Source organism: Dermochelys coriacea, chromosome 12 (genome assembly GCF_009764565.3).
Source record: "Dermochelys coriacea isolate rDerCor1 chromosome 12, rDerCor1.pri.v4, whole genome shotgun sequence".
NCBI lineage: Eukaryota > Metazoa > Chordata > Testudines > Dermochelyidae > Dermochelys > Dermochelys coriacea.
In genome coordinates, this window is record NC_050079.1 from 43,370,704 (window position 1) to 43,391,786 (window position 21,083).

The 21,083-nt window shown below is 50.8% G+C and overlaps 1 protein-coding gene and 1 long non-coding RNA gene across 2 annotated transcripts in view; one reads left to right on the forward strand and one right to left on the reverse strand.

The window, feature by feature from the left end:
* Positions 1–21,083, forward strand: part of PMFBP1 (polyamine modulated factor 1 binding protein 1) — a 371,385-nt gene that overhangs the window by 232,264 nt on the left and 118,038 nt on the right. Inside the window, 4 exon segments of the mRNA XM_043494730.1 lie at positions 11,647–11,724; positions 13,348–13,431; positions 13,933–14,079; positions 19,711–19,794. Coding sequence (XP_043350665.1) covers positions 11,647–11,724; positions 13,348–13,431; positions 13,933–14,079; positions 19,711–19,794 — 393 coding nt within the window.
* On the reverse strand, positions 372–19,673 carry LOC122456232. The gene is made up of 4 exons (XR_006274991.1): positions 19,537–19,673; positions 18,038–18,041; positions 5,889–5,897; positions 372–382 (listed from the first exon to the last, which is right to left on the reverse strand). It is a non-coding gene; the product is annotated as an uncharacterized LOC122456232 (long non-coding RNA).

The window sequence follows — 21,083 nt, forward strand, 5'->3', positions numbered from 1 at the left end:
AGGGCTTATCCTGCAGAAAGGAAAAGCTTAGCTGAAAATTAGGAGGTTTAATCAAAGCTTTTCCAGATGGCAGAACCGATCCGCAAACATTGAACTGGACAGAATGAAATGCCATTCAAATGGAAACAGAGGGGCTTGCACATTTTCCCTAACAAAGAACTTGATTCCAGCACCTCTTCCCCACCCTGAGTCACTCTTTCCTGCAAAGGGTGGGAATGAAACCTGGGGGAAGCCAGGCTGGGGTTGCAGTCACACAGCATTATTTGTCTGTGCAGCCCAGTGTCCGAGTCATTACTCTTCAGTGACAGTAGCAGGAGACCATTAGAATTTGCAAAACTCCCCTTTCCCTTTATGGCAATGGTTTTCCACTCTCAGAAGTTGCCTGGCACTTCAGGTTACAGCCAGGTCCCAGTGTGTAATTTCCAGACTCTGATCCCAAAGGGGACAAAGTGCGGATTTGAGTGGGGAAACGGGCCCATGGCAGTGGGCGGAAAGGAAAGCTGACAGCTGCGCAGTCTGGAGGACTCTGTTTAGTTCCTTGCCCATGGGGTTTGTGTATGTGCCATCTCCTTGGTGTGACAGATGCATGGCAAAGAAGCACATCAGTTTCCTGCTGGTTCTGAAAATCTGCCCTTCCCCCATGTTATTGGTGCATTGATAGGTTTAAAAACAGCACAAGTGCAAAGTGAATTGGAAATGCTCCCCCTTGCTTCTGTTGCAGAGCCCTGCAAGCACCAACGAGGGGGCAGGATTTGCTCCTCGGGAAGGGCTTGAGTACATAGAAGAGCCTTGTCTTGTGCCTTGCCAGGGAATGGAGCCAGTGGGAACCTTCCCTGCCCCTCACTGCCCAGGAGGTGGGAGGAGTGCAGTGGTGCTCTCCTCCCCCACCCCACCACACACGATGTGGACTGGACTTTCAGCTTTGCCAATTGTGCCCAGCGCTGGGGGGGGACCCTTGTTGTGCCCGCACATTTGCCTGTGAATTGTTGTGTGCTGGGGGTTGGGAGGTCAGGGAGGGGCTGTGCTCTGTGCACATTCCAGTGCTGTGTATGCAGTGCCAGTCCCATGATATTAGAGAGACGATGGGGGGAGGGAATATCTCACCAGTAGCACTTGGTCCAGTAACAGAGATGACCTCCCACACCTCGCCTCTGCACTTGTCAGGGGTGTCAGGCATGCTCCTATGAACAGAATCAGGGCCCTACTTGTCTCTCTGTAGCACAGGCAGGCAAGGAGCTGTCGCACCTTGTGCTGCTCCAGAGGGATGTCCATGCCCCCTCCTTGACAGAAACTCTCCGCTGGCATGCTCCCCCATTCAGGCACACACCTTCTGCTCATTTACCTGGCTGTGCAAGTGGGGGCTGCTGTGAGAAGCAAATAATGGGGCCTTTGGGATCTTCTTGGTGTAGGCACAAGGTGTAGGTGTAGCTAGTGCTGCTCCAGTGCCACGGGGCTGCATGAGAGGCCGTGTGCACAAGGACTCTGGCTGGGCAGGTCAGGGAGGGAATAGCTCTATTGCTGGCAATTTAGATTCAGCCATTTCATCTGCAGTTCCCTCAAGTGTTGAATTGAATAAAACCAGCAGCAGCAGTGGGGGAGGGGCTCTGAGTTAAATGAAAAGAGCAGGCAGCTTGTAAAAGAGAATCACATCATTCCACTGCAAATCCAGCTCCAGCAGGAGGCATGGCACGAGCCTGGTAAACCCATCCAGTGCAGCAGGGAGGGCTCTGTGCATGTCTGCCACTAAAGAAGGGCATGCTCCTCCAGGGGTGCCAGCCCCAGGGCTTTAGAGGGAGTTTCATACCAGCTAGAGTCATGTGGCAGTGGCAGAATCTCAATCCTAACCAGCAAGGAAAAGGACATTCCAGCTCTCCTGCCTGTGGCTCAAAGCCAGCAGGGAAACAAAAAGATCCCCCATTTATTATTTTGCAAATACTCAGTGCTGGAGCTTGACTGCTGGCTTCTGATACATGACAGGGGCAGTTAGAGCATCTCCCCTCTCCGCAACTCCGCTTCTGTGGAGTAGCTTTTGAGGAAAGGGCTGTGACTCCTTCCCCTCTGCTCTGCCCATCATCTCTACTCCAAGTACATTTTCCTTCTGCGCCAGGCTCCTGGCAGGGCCTGTCCTCACTGACAGTCACTCAGCTCAGTGCAGGCATTGAAATAGAGCAAAACGTATTGGAGAAAATCACAGAATGAAGCAGAACATAAACTCGTAGGGCCTGATTTGCCTCCCCCGGGTGCAGCTTCATTCTCGTCCGGGAGTTACTCCGATGAACCCCCAAGTAACTGACAGAAGCATCAGAATCCCTGGCCCTACGCGCCGTCTCAGAAAGAATTGTCTCAGGATGCAGAAAGATCCCCACCATTGAAGCTATAACCCTTTAGATTCTGTGCATGTGTCTACCTTGGGAAAATGAGGGCGCCCCCCAACCCCAGGGCTGAACACATCCAGATAACACCTCTTATAAATATTGATGCCATTGTTTGTATGGTACAGGGCAAGCCACATCTCTGCCCCCGCTTACCCTCCCACCGTCTCTCTGTATGTGCCTCCTCCAGTGTCAGGCCTCGGGCCTTTATATCTGCTGGGGTGGAATCATGCCATTCTTGCATGCACCCCGTGTGTCTACCAGGCTTGTCCACCATGTTTGACTTAGGTCTGACACCTGCAGTCCTTCCCTTCGGGAGTCTGGGAGCCGTGGGACGACAGGGACCAGCCAGCCTGCTTAAACCACAGCATGGATTATTTTAGCAGTAGGAACAAAGCATTTAGAGAGGAGGATTTAAAAATAGACAGTCTGCACACCTGTCTATCTAATCAGAAGGATTATTGCCATCCTGTGCTGGCAGGCCCAGCGGGCCAAATTTCTTCAGACACCCAGTGGGTGCCAATCTCTATCTGAACAGTTCCCCAACAGCTACTGCGCCCTAGAGAGAGTGTCACTTCTTCGTCAGCCAAAGCTGTTTGTTCTTCTCCATTCCCAGCTGTTGGCCCTCTTTGCCCAAGCCAGTCTGGTTGGCTCAGTGGGAGTGGCTTTCCCATTAACAGCCTTTGTGTGTTTGCTGAGGGGGATCTTATTTGGAGCCATTGTGTTGCCTTTCTGCTTGTTTCCCAAGAGTCCTGTTAATTTAACCCAATATATTCATACAGCAAACATCCCAATAACCAGGCCAACATACAGGATTAGTAAATTATTCTACAGCAGCTCCATGTCCATCACGGACTGTAGATGGCACTAAGGAGTGTTTGAAAATGTGTTTGCTATCACATTCTCGGACACCATTCCTTTTCTCAGTGTAGACAAAAGTGTGTGCGCACATGTACAACTGTGTGTTCCTTCCAGTTTGTCACTTGAGGCTCACATCCAGGTCTGAGGCTCAAGTCCTTTATTAACCACAACTCCTATTTCTTAGGCCTTGTCTACATGAGAAAGTTGCACCACTTTAAGTTAAATCGGATTTTTAAATCATTTTAGTTAAACTGGTACAGACCCCTATGTGGGCACTCTTATTTCAGACTGGATCCACACAGGGTTTGCTCCAGTTTAAGTAAAAACCAAATTAAATTAGTGCAACTTCCCCATGTGAACAAGGCCTTAAAGGGGCTCAGTTCTGTAATTCCCCACTTTTGTATTATCTCCATCAGCAGCAGTGCTAGTGTAGATGGGGCACAAGCATTTTTACCATGCTGACATTGTGACCTTCTCTGAGTGGAGTTAGATGTTGCTGTGGTAAAACATCCGCACCTGATCTACATACCATTGCTGCCCTGGTGGCCATGCAACAACGGAAGATATTAAAGAAAATGTGAGTGTAGCTACAATCTTACAGACTCTTCCCAAGGGCCAGTTTACATTAGCATTTGAGCATGGCATAGTCTGAGACCAGACTCCGGAATACTAGAACTGGCCCAGTTTGTATAGCTCAGGTATCTTTTGTTCTTCCAAAAGTCCTTCATCCACACACAGCACTTGATTGTCTTTGGAATGACATCCTTCCAAAGTCATATTCTTCCCACACCCACAAAGGTAGGGTCTTTGGTGTCTTTTCTCTCTTAGCACACTTTGGTCATAGACCTTTGGTTAGTATGTACCAGGTAGCTCCTCCTCAGACCATGTGTAAACATGCAGTGCAGAGCTCACTCTTCCTCGATAACCAATGCACATGGATATCACATGGATTTTAGGATACAGTGCTCTCCAAGGCTTAGTGCATCAACATGCAGAAATTAGATACATTCCTGTGTAACAGAGAACTAGAAATCAGGAATTCATACTCTGCAGTCAGCCTGTGTGTGTCTGTGTGTTCAATGTCAGCCTGTGTGTGTCTGTGTCTGTGTGTTTGTTCAGCAGTCTGTGTGTGTGTATATGTGTATGTGTGTTCAATAGTCAGCCTGTGTGTGTGTGTCTGTGTGTTTGTTCAGCAGGCTGTGTGTATGTGTGTCTGTGCTCAGTAGTCAGCCTGTGTGTGTGTTTGTTCAGCAGGCTGTGTGTGTGTGTGTGTCTGTGTGTTCAGCAGTCAGCCTGTGTGTGTGTGTGTGTGTGTGTTCAGCAGTCTGTGTGTGTGTGCGTGTTTGTTCAGCAGTCTCTGTGTGTGTGTGCGCGCGTGCACATGCACCAGCCACTGTGTGCATACTGTGTCTGTCTGCATCGATTCACTGGGCACTGGATTCTTGTCCTCAGTTTTTTATACTGCTTAGCTGATGTATGTAGTTTGAACTAACAGTGTGTGAAGTGGGTTCCAGAAGGCTTAGGGCCTCTCTACACAGGGAAAAGCCAGCAGCAGCTGGCGCACACTCATTACTCCACAGTAGTTCCCTGTGTGAACTCTTACTGCACACAATACCTTTGTGAACATTCGCTTAGTGCACTTTGGCCAAGTATGAAGCTAAACCACCTGGGGCACTCACTCCTTGTGCGCTGTGTGAGTGTCCCCACAGGGAGTTACTGTGAAGGAGCCAGCTTGCTTTAAGTTCACACCCTCGCTCCCTGTGCATTAACTTCCCTGGGTGGACAAGCCCTTAGACTAAACCTCTATGGCACCACAGTGTGGACTATTGTGGTGTGACCTGCAGAGTGCACCACAGTGTCCCATGTACACGCTGCTGGCATGAACTAAGACTATATTAATGCAAATTAGGTGCCTTTTATTTCACACCAGTAGTGTCCGCGTGGGACAGTGAGAGCACACCACTTTATGGTTTGCAGTTCACACCCCTGTAGTCCACACTGTAGACAAGCCCTAAGGTCTGGTCGGCACTCAGTATGTCTACACTGCAATCAGAGGTGTGAGTGCAGCATGTATAGACAAACTCAAGCTAACTTTGATCTAGCTAGCTCAAAAAACAGTAGCTTTGAAGCCATGGCAGCATGGCCTAGCCATTCAAGTATAACGCTGACAGACCTTTGGTTGGTGGCGGGCAGGATCGAACCTGGGAGCGCTGAAGCTTAGTATATGAGCCTCTACTGCTTGAGCTAAAAGCCACATGTCTCTGAACCAAGGCTGTAGCAGACTCACCAATCTCTAGAGAGTCTAGGTGCCACTAGAGGGGGACAGCGCCACACCAAGCAGGCAGGAGCGGTGAGTTATATGGGCCCGTGGTGTCTGTGCTCCAGGAATATTCAGGGCCTGGTGCCCAGCTCCACCAATGTTCGGGGCAGGTTCTCTCCCCAGCCCCACCTGCTGCCCCCAGCCAATTTAAAAGGGCCCAGGGGCCCCCAGCCTCCATCAGCAGCACAGCGGAGTGAGCTGCCCGGCCTCACTCCATGCTGCTCCCAGAAGCGGTCAGCACATCCCAGTGGCCCCAGGGGAGGTGAGGGTGTCTCTGCACGCTGCCCCCGCCCTGAGCACCGACTCCGCAGCTCCCATTGGCCAGGAACTGTGACCAATGGGTGCTGCAGTGGCGGTGCCTGTGGGCAGCCACCCACAAAGACTCCCTTCCCCTCCCCTCCCCCCTCTGGTAGCGGCTCCTAGACAGGTGTGCCAGTCACTTTTGGGAGCCACCCGAGGTAAGCACCTCACCCCTCACCCTCTCCTGCACCCCAACCACCCCCTGCTCCAGACCAGAACCAGCTCCTCCCACACCCAAACTCCCTCCCAGAGCCCGCACCCCCTCCTGCACCCAAATGCCATCCCAGACCCTGACCCTCACCCCTCCCGCACCCAAACTCCCTCCTCGAGCCTGCACCCCGCATCCCTCCTGCACCCAAACTCCTTCCCAGAGCCTTAGGCAGGTGTGGAGGGAGGGGGATGGGCACCAACAAAAATTATACAAACCTGCCACCCAGCAAGTAGGCATGGGTTACACAAGCACATAGCCAACGTCCTGGATAGATTTGCACAGCCCATGCTTCTGTCATTCGAGCTACCTAGGTCAAAGCTAGCTCAGGTATGTCTGCCAGTGCTGCAGTCACAGCTCACATTGCAGTGTAGACAAACCTTCAGAAAGTTACCCTTTGTGACACTGAGTGGACACACTGCTGCAGCTGAATGGCTCAGCTCTACCCACAGTTTCGGAAGTGGTGCTGAACATGGTCTGTGCCCCCTGCTTGCCGTTAAATTGTCCTCAGCACTGACTGAGCTGCACCCTTTGCTGAAGCAAGTGTAAATGTGATCTAGTGCTTTAATAGCAGGGTTGGGAGTCGGGACTCACGGGGGTGGGACACTGGCAGTGCCTCACACTTCTCCTTCGGTAGTGACTCTGACCTACTTCACATGGTTTTGGGAGGCCTGATTTTCTACCGTTTATGAAAGGGATCTGTGTTCCAGTGACTCTGGATCCAAGGGGTAGAGCATGAGAGATGCTGCTGCTGTGAGCTTGTGTTTTGCGGCTATGGTTTCCCCCCTGCGTTGCTGCTCTGGTTGCTTGCCTGCTGTAGTGGCTTATTCATTTTAAAACATGGTTATTTTTCATGTTGTGGTCTCCGTGTGTTTGGGGTGCTTCTCGTTGTCCTTGCTTCACCAAAACTGAGCATTCCTGTGTGTATTTCCTTGTGTGAAATGCTTGCACGTGTGTGTGTGTGCACAAGGGAGATGGAGCTGCAGCTTCAGCTACACTAAGCAATTAAACTCCAGCAGCTCAGGGATGAGCAGGAGGCTGTGATTTTCCTTCCCTTTGCAGTAATTGCCTCAGCAATCAGCTTTGATCACCCGAGAGCAGAGGAGATGAGGATTGCAAGTTGACATCAGTGGTTTTAATATATCCATTTACATATACAGGAGCAGAGCAGCATACAGCTTTCCATAGCATCTCTGACCTGAAACCATCGCAGCCCCATAGATGCCTCATTGAATTTAATACTTTGCCGCTGCAGAAGCCACAGGACAAGGGTGGGGATGGATAATCAAGCCCTCGCTCGCTCGCACTCTGTGAATGTCTATAGAAATGACATGAAAGTAATTGCTTTTGAAAAGCAAAGCAGAAATGGCACAATTGATTCCACTTAAATAAGAGAGAAAGGGGAGTGGGGGGAATGTTCACCCTAAACATGCCACCGACTCTCCTGCAGCAAGCAAATGGATTCCTGTTTCTGAGGGGAAGAGGGGAAGGTGGACAACATGTGGCTGTTCATGTGTCTGGCTGGCAGGAGAGGGGCAGACTGTCCCAGGCTGGCAGTGCTGCAGGATGCACTCTTTTGTCTAACTCTGACCAAAATGGTACCTGCAGCCCCCTGCCCTGTGGCCCCCTGTGACAGACTCTGGTAAGGGAGAGCTGCTATAGTAATCCCACTTCTCCTTGCACAGTCCACATGTGAGGCCACAGGTGAATTATTCCACATGCCAAGGGAGTAGGACATGCACAGCAGGGAAAGTCTCGGAGATAAAGCTCAATGCCCCTGGCTGGTGCACCCTAACCTGACCTCCGTGAGGCGAACTTGTTGGGAGCTGTAGTTGAAATGTGCCCCGCCTGCCCAGAATAGTTAATCTGTGCTGTACTTTCTGTTACCAAACTCCACCCTGTCTTCCACAAAAGGCAGCTAGTCCTCCCCCATGCAGGCTCCCTTAACCCTCAGAGGAGACTTGGTCTGAGAACGGCTGAACCCCTCACTCCTCAGAGCAGCTCATTAGGATGAAAGAGCCTCGGACTGTAAAACAGGAGCTCAAGGCCCAGGACTGTCCTGTGTGTGAATACTAGATGGTGGGTCCTGCTGAGGGAGATGCTTCATCTCCATGTTCCTTCAGACGCCCTGAAGCAGGAGTCCCAGCGCAGTTTAACTCTTTAATGTGACTGCGGCTAGTCCCATCATCCATCCAAATGTCCTCTCCTTTTTAGAGACCTGCTAGGCTCTTGGCCTCAATGATATTGGTGAGTTCCACAGGTCATTTGTGTTGTGTCCGTAAGTAATTCTTTTTTCAGTGTTCAGTCTGATGCCTTTGAGTGTTGTGGACTGTCCCCTTGTCCTAGTCTTATGAGAGAGGTGTATGTGCTATTTCCTCTATAGCCTTCTTTATTATGTATCCCTCAAATATATCCTCTTTCCTATTCCTCTTCACCTTGGGTAAAAACTCCAGTCTGTTCATTCTCTCGCCTTACGGAAGTCTCTCCAGGCCTCTAATCATGGCTGGTATTTGGCCCTGTGATTTGGCCAAGCCTCCAGAAAACTGCAGGATGTTCATTAGGCCTGTGACATGCAAGAAAGGACAGAGTAGGTAAAGCCACAGGCTAGTGGACCATGCCTGAGTTTGCTGGATGTATGATGAGGCTGGTGCCTGCACCTGCTAAACCCGTGTGTCCTCTATGGCAGTGGTTGTCAACCAGGGGTACATGTACCTCTGGGTGTACTCAGAGGTCTTCCAGGGGGTACTCCACTCATCTAGATCAGAGTTTCTCAGCCTGGGGTACGCAGCTCCACAGGTGGTCATGGGATGGGTTTAGGGGGGTCACAAATGGTGGGCTGGCATTAGGAGATGGCAAGCAGAGCAGTTGCCCGAAGCCCCCTGCAAAGCTGAGTTAAATGCTTCAGCCCCGGGCAGTAGGGCCTGGGCTTCAGACAAGGCTCACAAGTGAAAAACAGGCTCAGTATCACACAGAAATGTAAGTACAATATTTATATTCCAGTGGATTTATTTCATAACTATATAGTAAAAATGAGAAAGTCAGCAGTTTTTCAATACTAATGTGCTGTGACACTTTTGTATTTTTATGCCTGATTTTGTAGGCAAGCAATTTTTAAGTGAGGTGAAACTGGGGGTATGCAAGACAAATCTGACTCCTGAAAGGAGTAGAGTCTTCTGGAAAGGTTGAGAACCACTGCTGTATAGCTGATAGCCACCTGCCTTGTGTTTGTCAGAACCACTTCCTTGTGCGCAACAAATGGTCTGAGAGAGAGTCACCTCTTCCATGCCCTTCTGATCAAGGCCTCTGACTAGAGTGAGATGTCAGAACCCCCTCCCTTCTAGGGGCAGTTTCCCTTTTTGGGGCACTCTGCACAAGTCACCCCACTGGCTGGATTTGGTCTCGAGATTCAGAAAAGACTGAAAACCATATTAAAAGAACTAACTTGCAGAACATATCTAGTACTAAACTCAGCACAAGATAATCTAGATGCGGTGCCTTGGCTTAGTTACAGTCGAAATAAAAGGAAATCCTGCATGTTTCTAGGGGCCTGTTGGCCTGGCATCTGTCCCAGGAATTGCCTTTTCCACATCGCACCCCCATCTTACAAGTCCTCTGCGATTCTGGCTGTTCACAGAGGTGGTTGGTAGATCACGATCCCAGATTTACACACACACAGTGGTGTCCCTGGAGCCATTTAGGGTTTTAGCAATTGCTGGGTTTTGAGTGCTTACCTGTGCAACTCCAGCTGTTTCCCGTTGTAATGGGCTGTGCGTGTATAGCATAAGGCAGCACTAAAGCATTACAGCTTTGAGGAAGGCAAGATATTATGATGATGGTGGCTCCATTACGGATTTAATTTAGATATTAAAATCGTTTTATGTTAATAATATTCAAATTAATTATGAATGTATTTATTGAATGTTGACAACTTGGTGACAGTCTTCAGTAAATATGTTTTTATTAATCAATTAACATTTAATTACTGTATGAATTCTAGCTAGATTTAGTCAGATAGTTACTAATTAAACGCATCTTAGCCATTGGGTGCATTCAAGACCGTCTCCAACATGTTCATAGGATTTGGCTAGATTTCCCCAGAGTTCTTCAGCCGCTGTACAGGGGACTGAGTGGGCCTGGTGTGGGAGGTGGCAGTGTGGGCAGCCACGTGGGCCTGTTTGTAACACACAGGCAGCATGAGGCACAAAGACACACAGTGCCTACCCCAGACAGGATACTCTGGGAGCCCCCAGAGGGTAATGCTAACTGGCAATACCTTGGGGGAGGCAGCGGGAAGCGTGGCAGAGTTGGAGGAGTGCTGGTACAATACTGACATGGATTTGCCTTTGGGGGCTTCCAGAAGTGGGTTTTCAAGAGAGGAGGTTTGGCATATAGTGCCCTGGGGCAAAAGGGGGCTGAGGCTGCCAGAAGAAGGCACAAACTCACTGCTCTGGGTATGTGCAGTGCCTGGCATGATGGCCTGGGTCAGGCTTCTAGGTACTACTGACCACACATGTTGTTTCCAGTAATAACGGTGAGGGTGGAAGTGGTGAACAAAGGGAGCACCATAGCCAATGCCTCTGCAGCTTACGTCTCCCCCACCGTGTTGTCTGCTGGACAGTGCAAAAAGTTTTGAGTTCTGCTCTTTGTGTACCGACCTGCAGCCACGCCAGGAAGGGAGGGTGCAGACTGCCTGTGTGTTCAGCAGGAATCACTAGTGAGCTCATTGTGTGAGGCCAGACATTGGCTAAGCCAGACACAGGCAAAAATCCCAGAATTCTGAGCAGCCAGGACCTAGGAGTGTGGCTGCCAGGAGGTCCCCTTCTTTTAGGTAGGGCACTTCCTGAAATCAGCCAGGGTTCCGGGGGAGCTGGCTAGTCTATGATTTTGTGCCCCATGGTAGGGTGAGTAGGCTGAAGGGCATCCTTTTCGGGGTCCCAGATTGCTGTAGTGGCAGGGAGGGGGGAGAAGGGGCCTGATGAGAGCGAGATGTTCCTCAGCCCAGTAGGAGTCAGGGGTGGGAAGGGCAGCCATTGCTTCTGGGAGAGTTTGGTTGGCACATGCGAGGAGATGGGAGAGATTTCTCCTTTTTGGGACAGTCATGGCAACTTGGCAGAGGTGTCTGCAACATGGGAGCTTGGAGACCTTTTGTCACTCATATTTCAGTCCTATATTGTTTAGTCTGTAAACACTTGAAGGACAACTGAAACCTTCAGACACTCAGGGGATGAGGGAACTGGTGACATCAGCATGGGATGCTCCAAAAGGCTGAAGCCTAGAGTGGAAGTTTTCACAGGCTGGCTCCAGGGGCCACAGCTGCTGCTGGGCTTTGCACAGTTCAGGAGGCATGACTGGGCTCTGTTTCCAAAGGGGGTGATGTGTCAGATCCCAAAAGGCTGGCCCTGGGGAGGGGCTGCCACCTCTCCCCCACTGCTGGCCAGAGTGTAGTGCTGAGAGCATGTTCTCGGTGCTTCGTCCTTGGGCTGTGACTGGGACAATGTACTTTGTTGAGCCAGCTGCTGCTGTTTGTTTGTCTGGGCAGCCTGGCAGCCAGTGCTGCTGTTAACCTACGTGATGTTGTGTTTTAGGTTAGCAGTGCTCCAGGATCCCGTCCTTGTGAAAGTCTCCCCTCGTCTTCCCAAACCAATGAGCTCCTGAAAACAGAGGTAAAGGCCCCTGGAGACTAATTGTGTCGAGAGAGACCAACCTGAGCTGCACTCTCTGATCAGAGACCAGCCTTGTTTAACAATAAACCCCAGTCTCCGGGGCTTGATCTCTCAGACTGGCAGCACAGGAAGCCCTGACGTGCTGCCCATTATTTGGCCTGGTGGTGTTAGTTTTATAGAGCTACGCCAAGGTATGGAGCTGATTGAACTGCTAGGCACATCTTTGTGGGGCACCTCCACCAAGGGCTCAGGGTTCAGGGCAGCAACTGGAGCCCCTCTGCAGCTGCACCCCTTACAGATACAAGCAGGCCTTTGCAGCACAGACATGCAGCTTCCTTAGCAGTGCTGTTGGTTACAGCTCTGTGAGCCGAGGGTGACTCCTGACATCTGGGGGAGAGAATCTGATTCCTGCTGCAGACACAAGCATGTCTCTTTCCACGTTCTCCTTCCACCACTGCTCTTTGGGCTGGGACCCATGTTGTGGCTGTTTGTCCCCCACTGTCCTCTGTTTGAGTTCAGCCATGTGGAGCTCTGGGCCGTACAGGGCACTGGGGGCCTGAGGAGGTGCTGTGGGCTCTGCAGGGGAGTTCTGGGCCATACAGGGCAGTGGACCCCACTGCGGGGAGCTCTGGGCTGTACAGAGCAGTGGGCCCCACGGGGGGGGGAGCTCTGGGCTGTGCAGTATGATGGGGACCTGAGGAGGTGCTGTGGGCTCTGCAGGGGAGCTCTGGGCTATACAGGGCAGTGGGGACCTGGGGAGGGGCAGTGGGTCCAACAGGGTGCTCTGGGCCATACAGCACGTTGGGGGACCCAGAGAGTGCTTTGAGTTCCGCAGGGGGAGCTCTGGACAAGAAGCAAGAGTGCAGAGACCTGGGCATTTCAACGCTCATGGAATTGTCCAAGCCTTTGTTCTTCACTAGCTCTAGGAAGAGATTTCTGTGGTTGAGCGTAAGTGCATCATGCCTGGGGGCCTCTCTTTATGGGAAGCCTTTGAACAGGAGCTATCCATGGCTAATTTCCAGTGGGAGGATGATGCAACCACGTCCTTTCTAAACCCCATGTCTCTCCTCTCATGTGACCTCGTGCTTGGGAGGCTGTTACTATATTTAGCTAATGTGCATTATTTGTTTAGCCTTACTAGATCACGGAGGATAATCCATTTTCTCCTAAAACGAGCCCTGCTCTGGGCCACCCCAGACCCCAATAAATGAGGTGCGTTGATATCACCTGTAGAAAGTGACAAGGAACAAAAGTAGTTCCAACCCCAGCTGTCATGTCAGGATATTGCCATGCTACTGACCAATCACTGCAGAGGATTTCCCAATGCTGAGTTTAAAAAAAACTCTCAGGATCTGTGGCCAGCAAAATCTGTTGCCTCCCAGTTGCTGTCTGCTCTGCCAGTGACAGAAGTCACTCCTGGCCATTGCAGAGAGGAATTAGTTACTGCCACCACTTCCACCTTGCCTGTCCAGAGAAAGTCCCCAGCATCTGAGATGCCAGTCAGTAATGGGGCTTGCACACAGCTAGCTTTGGGGATCAGTGCTTTAGTCTTGTCATGATAATTGCTCACTGGTTGGTATTCATGATTCTTCCTTTCTCCCTCTCCATGTAAACACTTTCCAGCTGGAACGCCGAGATGCAAAAGTCCGGACTCTTCAAAGCCAGCTCCTGCTCCAGCAGGACAAAAGGGATGGGCTGGCCGCCGAGGTACCAAGGCTTTCCTTTCTCTTTTCTCTGTACAGACAATGCCAGAGGAGAGTGCCCCAACACTCCATAGCACACAGCAGAGCAGCCTGGAGCTGCAACACATAGCCAGCGCTGGGATCTGGCTGTTTGTTTGTTTTATTTAAATAACTTTGTGTTTGCGCGATTGCCTTCTATTTCTGTCCCTTGTTCAGACTCCGTAGAGCTTCCCCCTAAGAAGGGATGAGGGCAAGTGTCCCTCAGAGGAGTGTCTGCAGCTCCCTGCCTCCCCTGACTTGGACATGTCAGTACTGCGGCTGGTGTGCTAGCAAATCGCACCTACCATATTGGCTTCCTGTCCCCAGAACATCAGGTTCTTGCAGCTAGTCGGGGGGGTGTTTCTCCTCCCCTCAGTCCCCACCTCCAGTAGCATCAGGACTGTGCTGTTCAGGGTTTTGTTAAGCCGTTTAGTATTAATTGATTTTTTTTTCCATTTTTTCTTTCTTTCCCTGGGCGGGTCAATAGCTGGATGCTCAAGAGCAGAGGATCTATGAATTGCAGACCAGGCAGACGGAGAGGCAGGCAGAACTGGAGCAGAAATGCAGCTGGATCCAGCAGCTCGAACAAGACCTGGAGGCCAGTGGCAGGCTACAGGAGGAATCCCAGAGGCAGGTAAGGAAGACTCCACTCCAACTCTATAGGTCTGGCTAGTAACTTTATTTAATGCACTAGCAACCTAAACCAGCAGCGGTGACTTGCTTCTATTCTCGTGTAAATGATGCAGTGTGAGAAAGGGCTAAAGACCTGAAAGTGGAGGCTCCCAGCTCCCAGTGAGGAAGGGAGAGCATGGGGAACCAAGGAGAGAAACTGCTGCATTGCTGGCTGCAGCCATGCACTCTGCCCAAACCCTGACTCCAGGGGCAGCGGCTGCAATTGAGCAGATTCCTAGGTATTGATCCCTGCATTCTGCTGTCAAATCCGCTTGGAATGAGGAATTGGGTGGCCCTGTGGAGGACAGGAGGGGGACTGCACCCCTGGGAAGGAGCTGTCCTAATGGGTGGTAACAGCGGTAAGCGGTCAGCCAGGATGACACTTGTTCAGATATATTGGTCTAGGCTCCCTGAGATAGAAATCTTTAATTTGCTTCAGAAGATACACATCCTTATAATGAAACTGTCCCAGTGCTGCAGCAGACCCTGGCAACGGCCTCTCTGCTGGGCAGTATTTGTGCCTAGCTCCTTTGTAGCCCCAGGGTCCCCTTGTAGCATTTTCTCCTCCCCTTCCTGTATCCATTGGGTTTCCTGCCCTTACAGATCTCTGTTAGCAGGCACTGTGCTTCAGAGTCTTCCAGGAGTCAAATCCTTTGCTAAGGCAACTTATTCCTGCTGTGTGTGACTCCAGCTGGGGAGGGCATGCTGCTTCCACCGGCACCTCAGCCATGGAGTTCCACACTTGCTGGCTTTTCAGGTTCCAGTAGCTGTGAAGGGTATTGACCACAGCTGTCATTTGGATCAATATGGCAAGTGGACTCTGGTGTGATGGTAGCCAGTGCTGAAAGTCTGCAGCTGGTCCGCAGCTGGTCCGCAGCTGGTCCTGCACTGCAGGACTGCTTGCTGAACCTGACCATGTGACCCATTGGACCCAGTGCTGCTCTCTTTCAGCATCCCATAAGCCTGAGCAATTGGTCTGCCTGTGTAACAAACTGATAAGGAAATCGCTCCAAATACTGGAAGATTAAACTCAAGAGGATCAGTTCCCTGCGTGCTGGACAAGAGTGAGCTAACCACAGCAGAGATTATCCAGAACATGGCAGCATTTCAGAGTTTTTAGCAGAAAATGGAATTTGTTTTATTTCAAGTAGCTTGGTGGTGCTGTGATGCTGCCCTGGCCCTGGACAGGAGTGTAACGGGATATTGCTCCTCCTGCTGTCAAGTCGTTCATGGGGGGACGTGTACAGAAATGTGGGTGGAAACACATGCTGCAGCCCTGCTCTCCGGTTGTCAGTAGCTCTGGGGCATGTACTGTGTGAAGATGTGTGAATTTGTCTGTTTGCATGTGTGTGAGTCTGTGAGTGTATCTGTGTGTGCACGTTTCTCTGTTTGTGCATCTGTCTATAAGTGTGAGTCTGTGTCGGTGTATGCAGGGGGCGGGGGGGAATCAGACTGGCTGTTGATACTCTGTCTCGTTCCTTGCTTCCTCTGCCCTTCGTGGCTCACACATGCTGGCTCCTTTGTGTGGTGTGGCAGGTGGAGGGGAAGGTGGCCATTCCAGCTCACAGTCAGGGTTTCAAGAGCCTTATGCTGTGAAACTCCCAACTCAAATGCAGCATACCGAGTGCTGCTGCTTGTGTCATTGGCCACAAACGTGTAGGTTTGCCTAGAGTTCAAGCATTCAGAATCAGTAAGGTGATCTCTGCATTCCAGCTCCACTAGTGATCCCCTCAGACTGTCCCAGCCCCAATCCGGGGGCTCCCCGCCGTTCTGGTCACGCAGGGCCAGGACCCAGGCCAGTGATCATCATATTCCAGCTCCATGTTTAATTGAACAAGCCATTCAGCTAAAGCTGCCAGCACTGGTCCCCCTTTCCAGGGCTGCCTGTGGAGCTACCGTGATCACACCTTCCAGCCCCTCTCTGGCAGTTCTGGTGAGTCTGGGTAGCCACCTGGAATGCTACCTGAGCTGGGAAAGGCGTTGCTCAGCTTGTCTTCTCCCCTCGCTTTGCACTTTATGCTCTGCTCTCTCCTGGTTCTCTGATGCTTATTGTTTTCTACCCTCCCATGTGAGCCTCTGTGCTTGTTTTCACAGCGCCCTGTATGCCTGGAGCACTTCCTTCTCTCTCTGCATGAATCTCCTTCTCTGCTCCTGCAGAGCCCTCCACACATTGTTGTTCTCTCCGCTCCACTCAGTGCTTCCTAGCCCTGCCCGGGTGCTCGCCATAACGTACAAAGCAAACACACGACAAGGATAAAGCCACTGATCATGTGGCGTTGATGGGACACAGGAGAGCTTGTGGGAGTGAAGAGGACAGCACGATGCTGGCTCTAGTCATTCCTATTGGACAGAGTGCAGAAAGCCATGTGTGGGCCTGTGCCTCCTCACCTCTGCAGAGCACCACAGGGGCAGTATTCTCTCCCCTTCTCTCTAACCTCCACGAGACCAGATCACCCTCTGCGGATCCCCCTCCTTCACGGCATCAGGTTCAGACTTCTTGTCCTAAACTTCAAGGCTATGTAGCAGGAGAGACCAGATGATTATAGAGGCCTTAAAATCTTTGAATCTACGAAAACAGACCATTAACTCCAGGACTTATTGCTCCTGGGGAGGCCCCAACCTAACCCAGCAGGGTTCACCATCCTGCACTCATCTCCCAAGCCTGGAGCACGCTTGGACACCTCGCTCCAATGGCATGCCAGAGCTCTACGCCCCACCCAGAGCATGGGACAGAGCATTCTCAGGGCAGTACCACAACTATGGAAATCCTGCCAGAATAGATCAGGTTATCTGCAAGTCTGTGGTCATAGATACATGTTCATAGAATATTAGGGTTGGAAGGGACCTCAGGAGGTCATCTAGTCCAACCCCCTGCTCAAAGCAGGACCAATCCCCAATTTTTGCCCAAGATCCTTAAATGGCCCCCTCAAGGATTGAACTCACAACCCTGGGTTTAGCAGGCCAATGCTCAAACTACTGAGCTATCCCTGGTCCAGCCCTATCCTGTTCCTGTAGCAAGGTACCTGGGGAGTGTGTGGCTGGCAGGAATGCTGGGAAGGTTAGCGAGGGAACAGAAACAACTCCCTTCCTTCCAAGTGGAAAGAGATCCGCAAGGAGCAGGAGCTGTTGGTAGGTGTCTCCAGTGAAGAGACTAGAAAGAGCCTGGAAAGGAGCAGGCTTTAGCTTTCTCTACTGAGAGTTACAAGGAAAGGGATAAGAGTCTCTCTGTCTGGTCAAGACGCTTTGGAAGAGGCCTTAGACGAGGCCAAACAGAAGGGGAATGTTTGAGTGGGCTTTGTTACGGAGCCCTTAGGAGAGCAGAACTGGGAAGAGGTAACAAAGCAGACTGGCTAGGGATGAGCCCTGAAGAGACTGTCCCTGGCTGGGGATGTTCCTGGGATGCCTCGAGTAGTGGGTGCAGAATTTGGCTGGACAGTAGACATAGACAAGTCCTGAAAGCAGACTTTGCTAAGGGACTGTGGCTACAATACTAATGGCCTTGGAGAATGAGAAGCAGGGAGAGTTTGGAGTCAGACCTCATGCCTGGTTCATTGTCTGGGACCCTGGTGAGGTGAGGCTAAAGAGCTGGAGATTGGAGATGAGAGAGGCCAGAAGCTCCCTAGAAAAGGATCAGAGCTGGAAAGTTTGCACAGACTCGTGAGGACAAGCCTGTGACATGGGGTGGAATGGGGCTGCAGAATATGCTTGGGTTGGACTTAGCTTTGTTTTTACACTTGTTCATCAGAAAGGGGGGTGGAGGGAAGGAAGCAGCTTGTGTTTTCTCAAGAACAGGTAAGACCATGTCGGGCCCACATCCCTCCCCCTTGAAACCAGACTTTCACCGGAACAGCACCAGTAAGTACTAACAAGGAGGAAGAATAGCATGCCATTCAAACAGCCCTCTATGCACAGGAACCAACACAGCTTACCCCATTTTTGTTTAGTCTCAGTTCAGACCCAATGGTGATAGGCACCATAAAACACCTCACATAGCTAGCTAGGAAAATAAGAAATATACAAGACAAATTAAGGGATATGATCTGCTGTACGGTCTGTTTCTGTTGTCTTCCTTCTCCCATCCCTGAGCCCTAAGGTCTGCAGTCATTTCTCATGATCATCTGCCCTGTTTGGATTGTCAGCACCATGGCCAGGAGCCTCATTGCCTTACTTGTCTGTAAAGCACCGAGCATAGTTATGGCACTAGACAATGTGGCAAACTGAATCTGCTGCAGAATCATGGCACTGGTCAGGGCCTTGGAATCCAAGGTGCATGGAGCATTCTGCAGGATTGTAGGTCCTAACTAGAGCAGAGTTCACTTCATTGCATTATTTACCATTGTGCTGGCCTAATTCCATGCCTGGGTGCTGTACAGCATCAGAGAGAGAACAGAACAGGGCAATTATCGAGTGATCCATCCCTATCATCCAGTCCCAGCAGTCAGAGGCTCTGGGACACCCAGAGCATGGGGTTGGATCACTGACCCTCCTGGCTAACCGGCAATGATGGACTGATCCTCCATGAACTTATCTAATACTTTTTTGAACCCAGTTATGCTTTTGGCTTTCACAACATCCCTTGGCAAGGAATTCCACAGGTTGACAGTACACAGTGTGAAGAAATACCGGCTGCCTGTTAATGTCATTGGATGACCCTGGGTTTTGTGTTATGGGAAGAGGTAAATAACACTTCCTTATTCACTTTCTCCACACCAGTCATGATTTTAGTGGCTTATATCAAATCTCCCTTAGCAGTCTCTTTTTTAAGATGAATAACCCCAGTCTTTTTAATCCCTGCTCACATGGAAGCTGCTCCATGCTCCTCATCATTTTTGTTGCCCTTCTCTACACTTTTCCTAATTCTAATTTACCCTGTTTGAGATGGGACGACCAGAACTGCCCGCAAGTATTTCAAGGTATACACATACCATGGATTTATATAGTGGCATTGTGGTATTTTCTGTCTTTCCCAATGACTCCTAGAATTCTATTAGTTTTTTGACTGCCACTGCACATTGAGTGGATGTTTTCAGAGAACTAGACACAATGACTCCAAGATCTCTTTCTTGAGTTGTAACAGCTAATTTAGACCCTATCATTTCATATGTGTAGTTGGAATTATGTTTTCCAATGGGCATTACTTTGCATTTATCAACATTGAATTTCGTCTGCCATTTTGTTTCCAATCATCCAGTTTTGTGACTCTTCGCAATAAGCTTTGGATTTAAGTATCGCAAGTAATTTAGTATCCTCCGCAAATTTAACCATCTTGCTGTTAACCCCTTTTTCCTGTATGACAGAGCCTTCAAGGACTGATTAATAGGGGGATGTATGAGTTGTGTTAAGGACATATGAGAGTTGCACTTGCCACTGGTTTGCAGAGACATGCAGTTGGTTTGTTGGTATGATGATGAGTGTTCACTTGATGGATCACCTGATAATTCCTTGTTCTGTTCACTCCCTCTGGGGCACCTGGCATTGGCCGCTGTCGGCAGACAGGATACTAGGCTAGATGGAGCTTTGTTTTGACCCAGTACGGCCATTCTTATGTTCTAAGGTGGAGCTGAATGTCTAATATATTTCCCTTTCTCTTCAGCTTGGGGAGTGTAATGTGCATCTGGCCCAGGTAGCACGAGAGAATGAGGCTCTACAAGTCCATCGGCTTGAGCAGATGTTAGAGGTAAGACAGCCTGAGTGCATGGAAGACAATCTTGTTAGAAATAGGACAGTTTAGTAGTAATGGAGATCATGTAAACAGACCTGTTATTAAAAAGAAGATAAGGACTAGTTGGGAGGAGGAGGAGGCAGATAGAGGGGGCATAGCCGGAAGTAGGGGCAGGAGTTGGACTGAGGGAGTGTAGGGGAAGGTTGGGTGTAGGAGACGGCCTGAGTGGGAGCTGGGGAATGTTGGGGCAGAAGCTGGACTGGGGTGCAGGGGAAGGAAGGAAGGAAGGAAGGGTACACGGGTGCAGGGGAAGAAGCCGAATGAAGACTGTGGGGTGCAGGGGAAGGAAGGAAGGGGAGCATGAAGGGGTAGGGGGATACAGTGGAAGGAGGGGGAACGGGAGGGTAGGGCAGGACAGCAGGAAGGGGTATGGGTGCAGGGGAAGAAGCAGGAGGAGGGCTGGGGGTGCAGGTGAAGGAAAGAAGGGTGGCAGACGGGGGTGTGGGCGTGCAGGGGAAGTACGGGAGGGGATGGCATGTAGGGGAAGGAGGGACAGCAGGAGGGGGGTATAAGGTGTAGGGGAAGCCCCAGGGGTACAAGGGAGTGATGGGGAGCAAGAGGAAGATGTGGGTACAGGGGAGAGCAGAGGCTGAGGTGGATAGCATGACGTGGAGGAGATTGAGGGAAAAGGGAGGGAAATATGAGGGCAGTTAATGTATGGACAGGTGGGGGGCAGAAGACCATGAAGTTGCCCAGAGGGAGAATATGAGGGGGCAGCTGTGTGGGCATGGTGGGGTACTGAGAGGCGAGGCTGGCAGCTCCCCGTAGCCCAGGGGGAGCAGAGGTCAAAGGTTCCGTCTTGTCAGGGCAGCCTGTGTTTCCGGTTTTGTCGGTGAGGCCTGACTGTGACCCTGATCTGATCACACACGAACAGGGGTTGCGGGAGCGAGTGTAAAACACCCATTTGTTTAAACTTGTTATTTCGAAGCTTGTCTCATGATGTGGGGTGGTCTGACTCCTGACTGGTGAAGGCTTGGGATTGCCCATACAGGGCTATATCAGCTGGGTAAGGTGCCGGAGCCGAGGCCTGGCATGTCAGGTGTAATTGAGCACTAGGAGCATGAATTATGGGCCTGCCCTCGAGGCGAGCAGCTCAGCCCTGCCTGTCAGCTGGGTCCCCCTGCCTGACAGGGAGCTCACCAGGTGCATGAATCAGGATTTGGCACATCATTGTTTAATACAGCCCCATGCTAATGTCTTTTTGAAATGAACCCAAGAAAGCTGTTAACCTCAGTTAGCCAGCT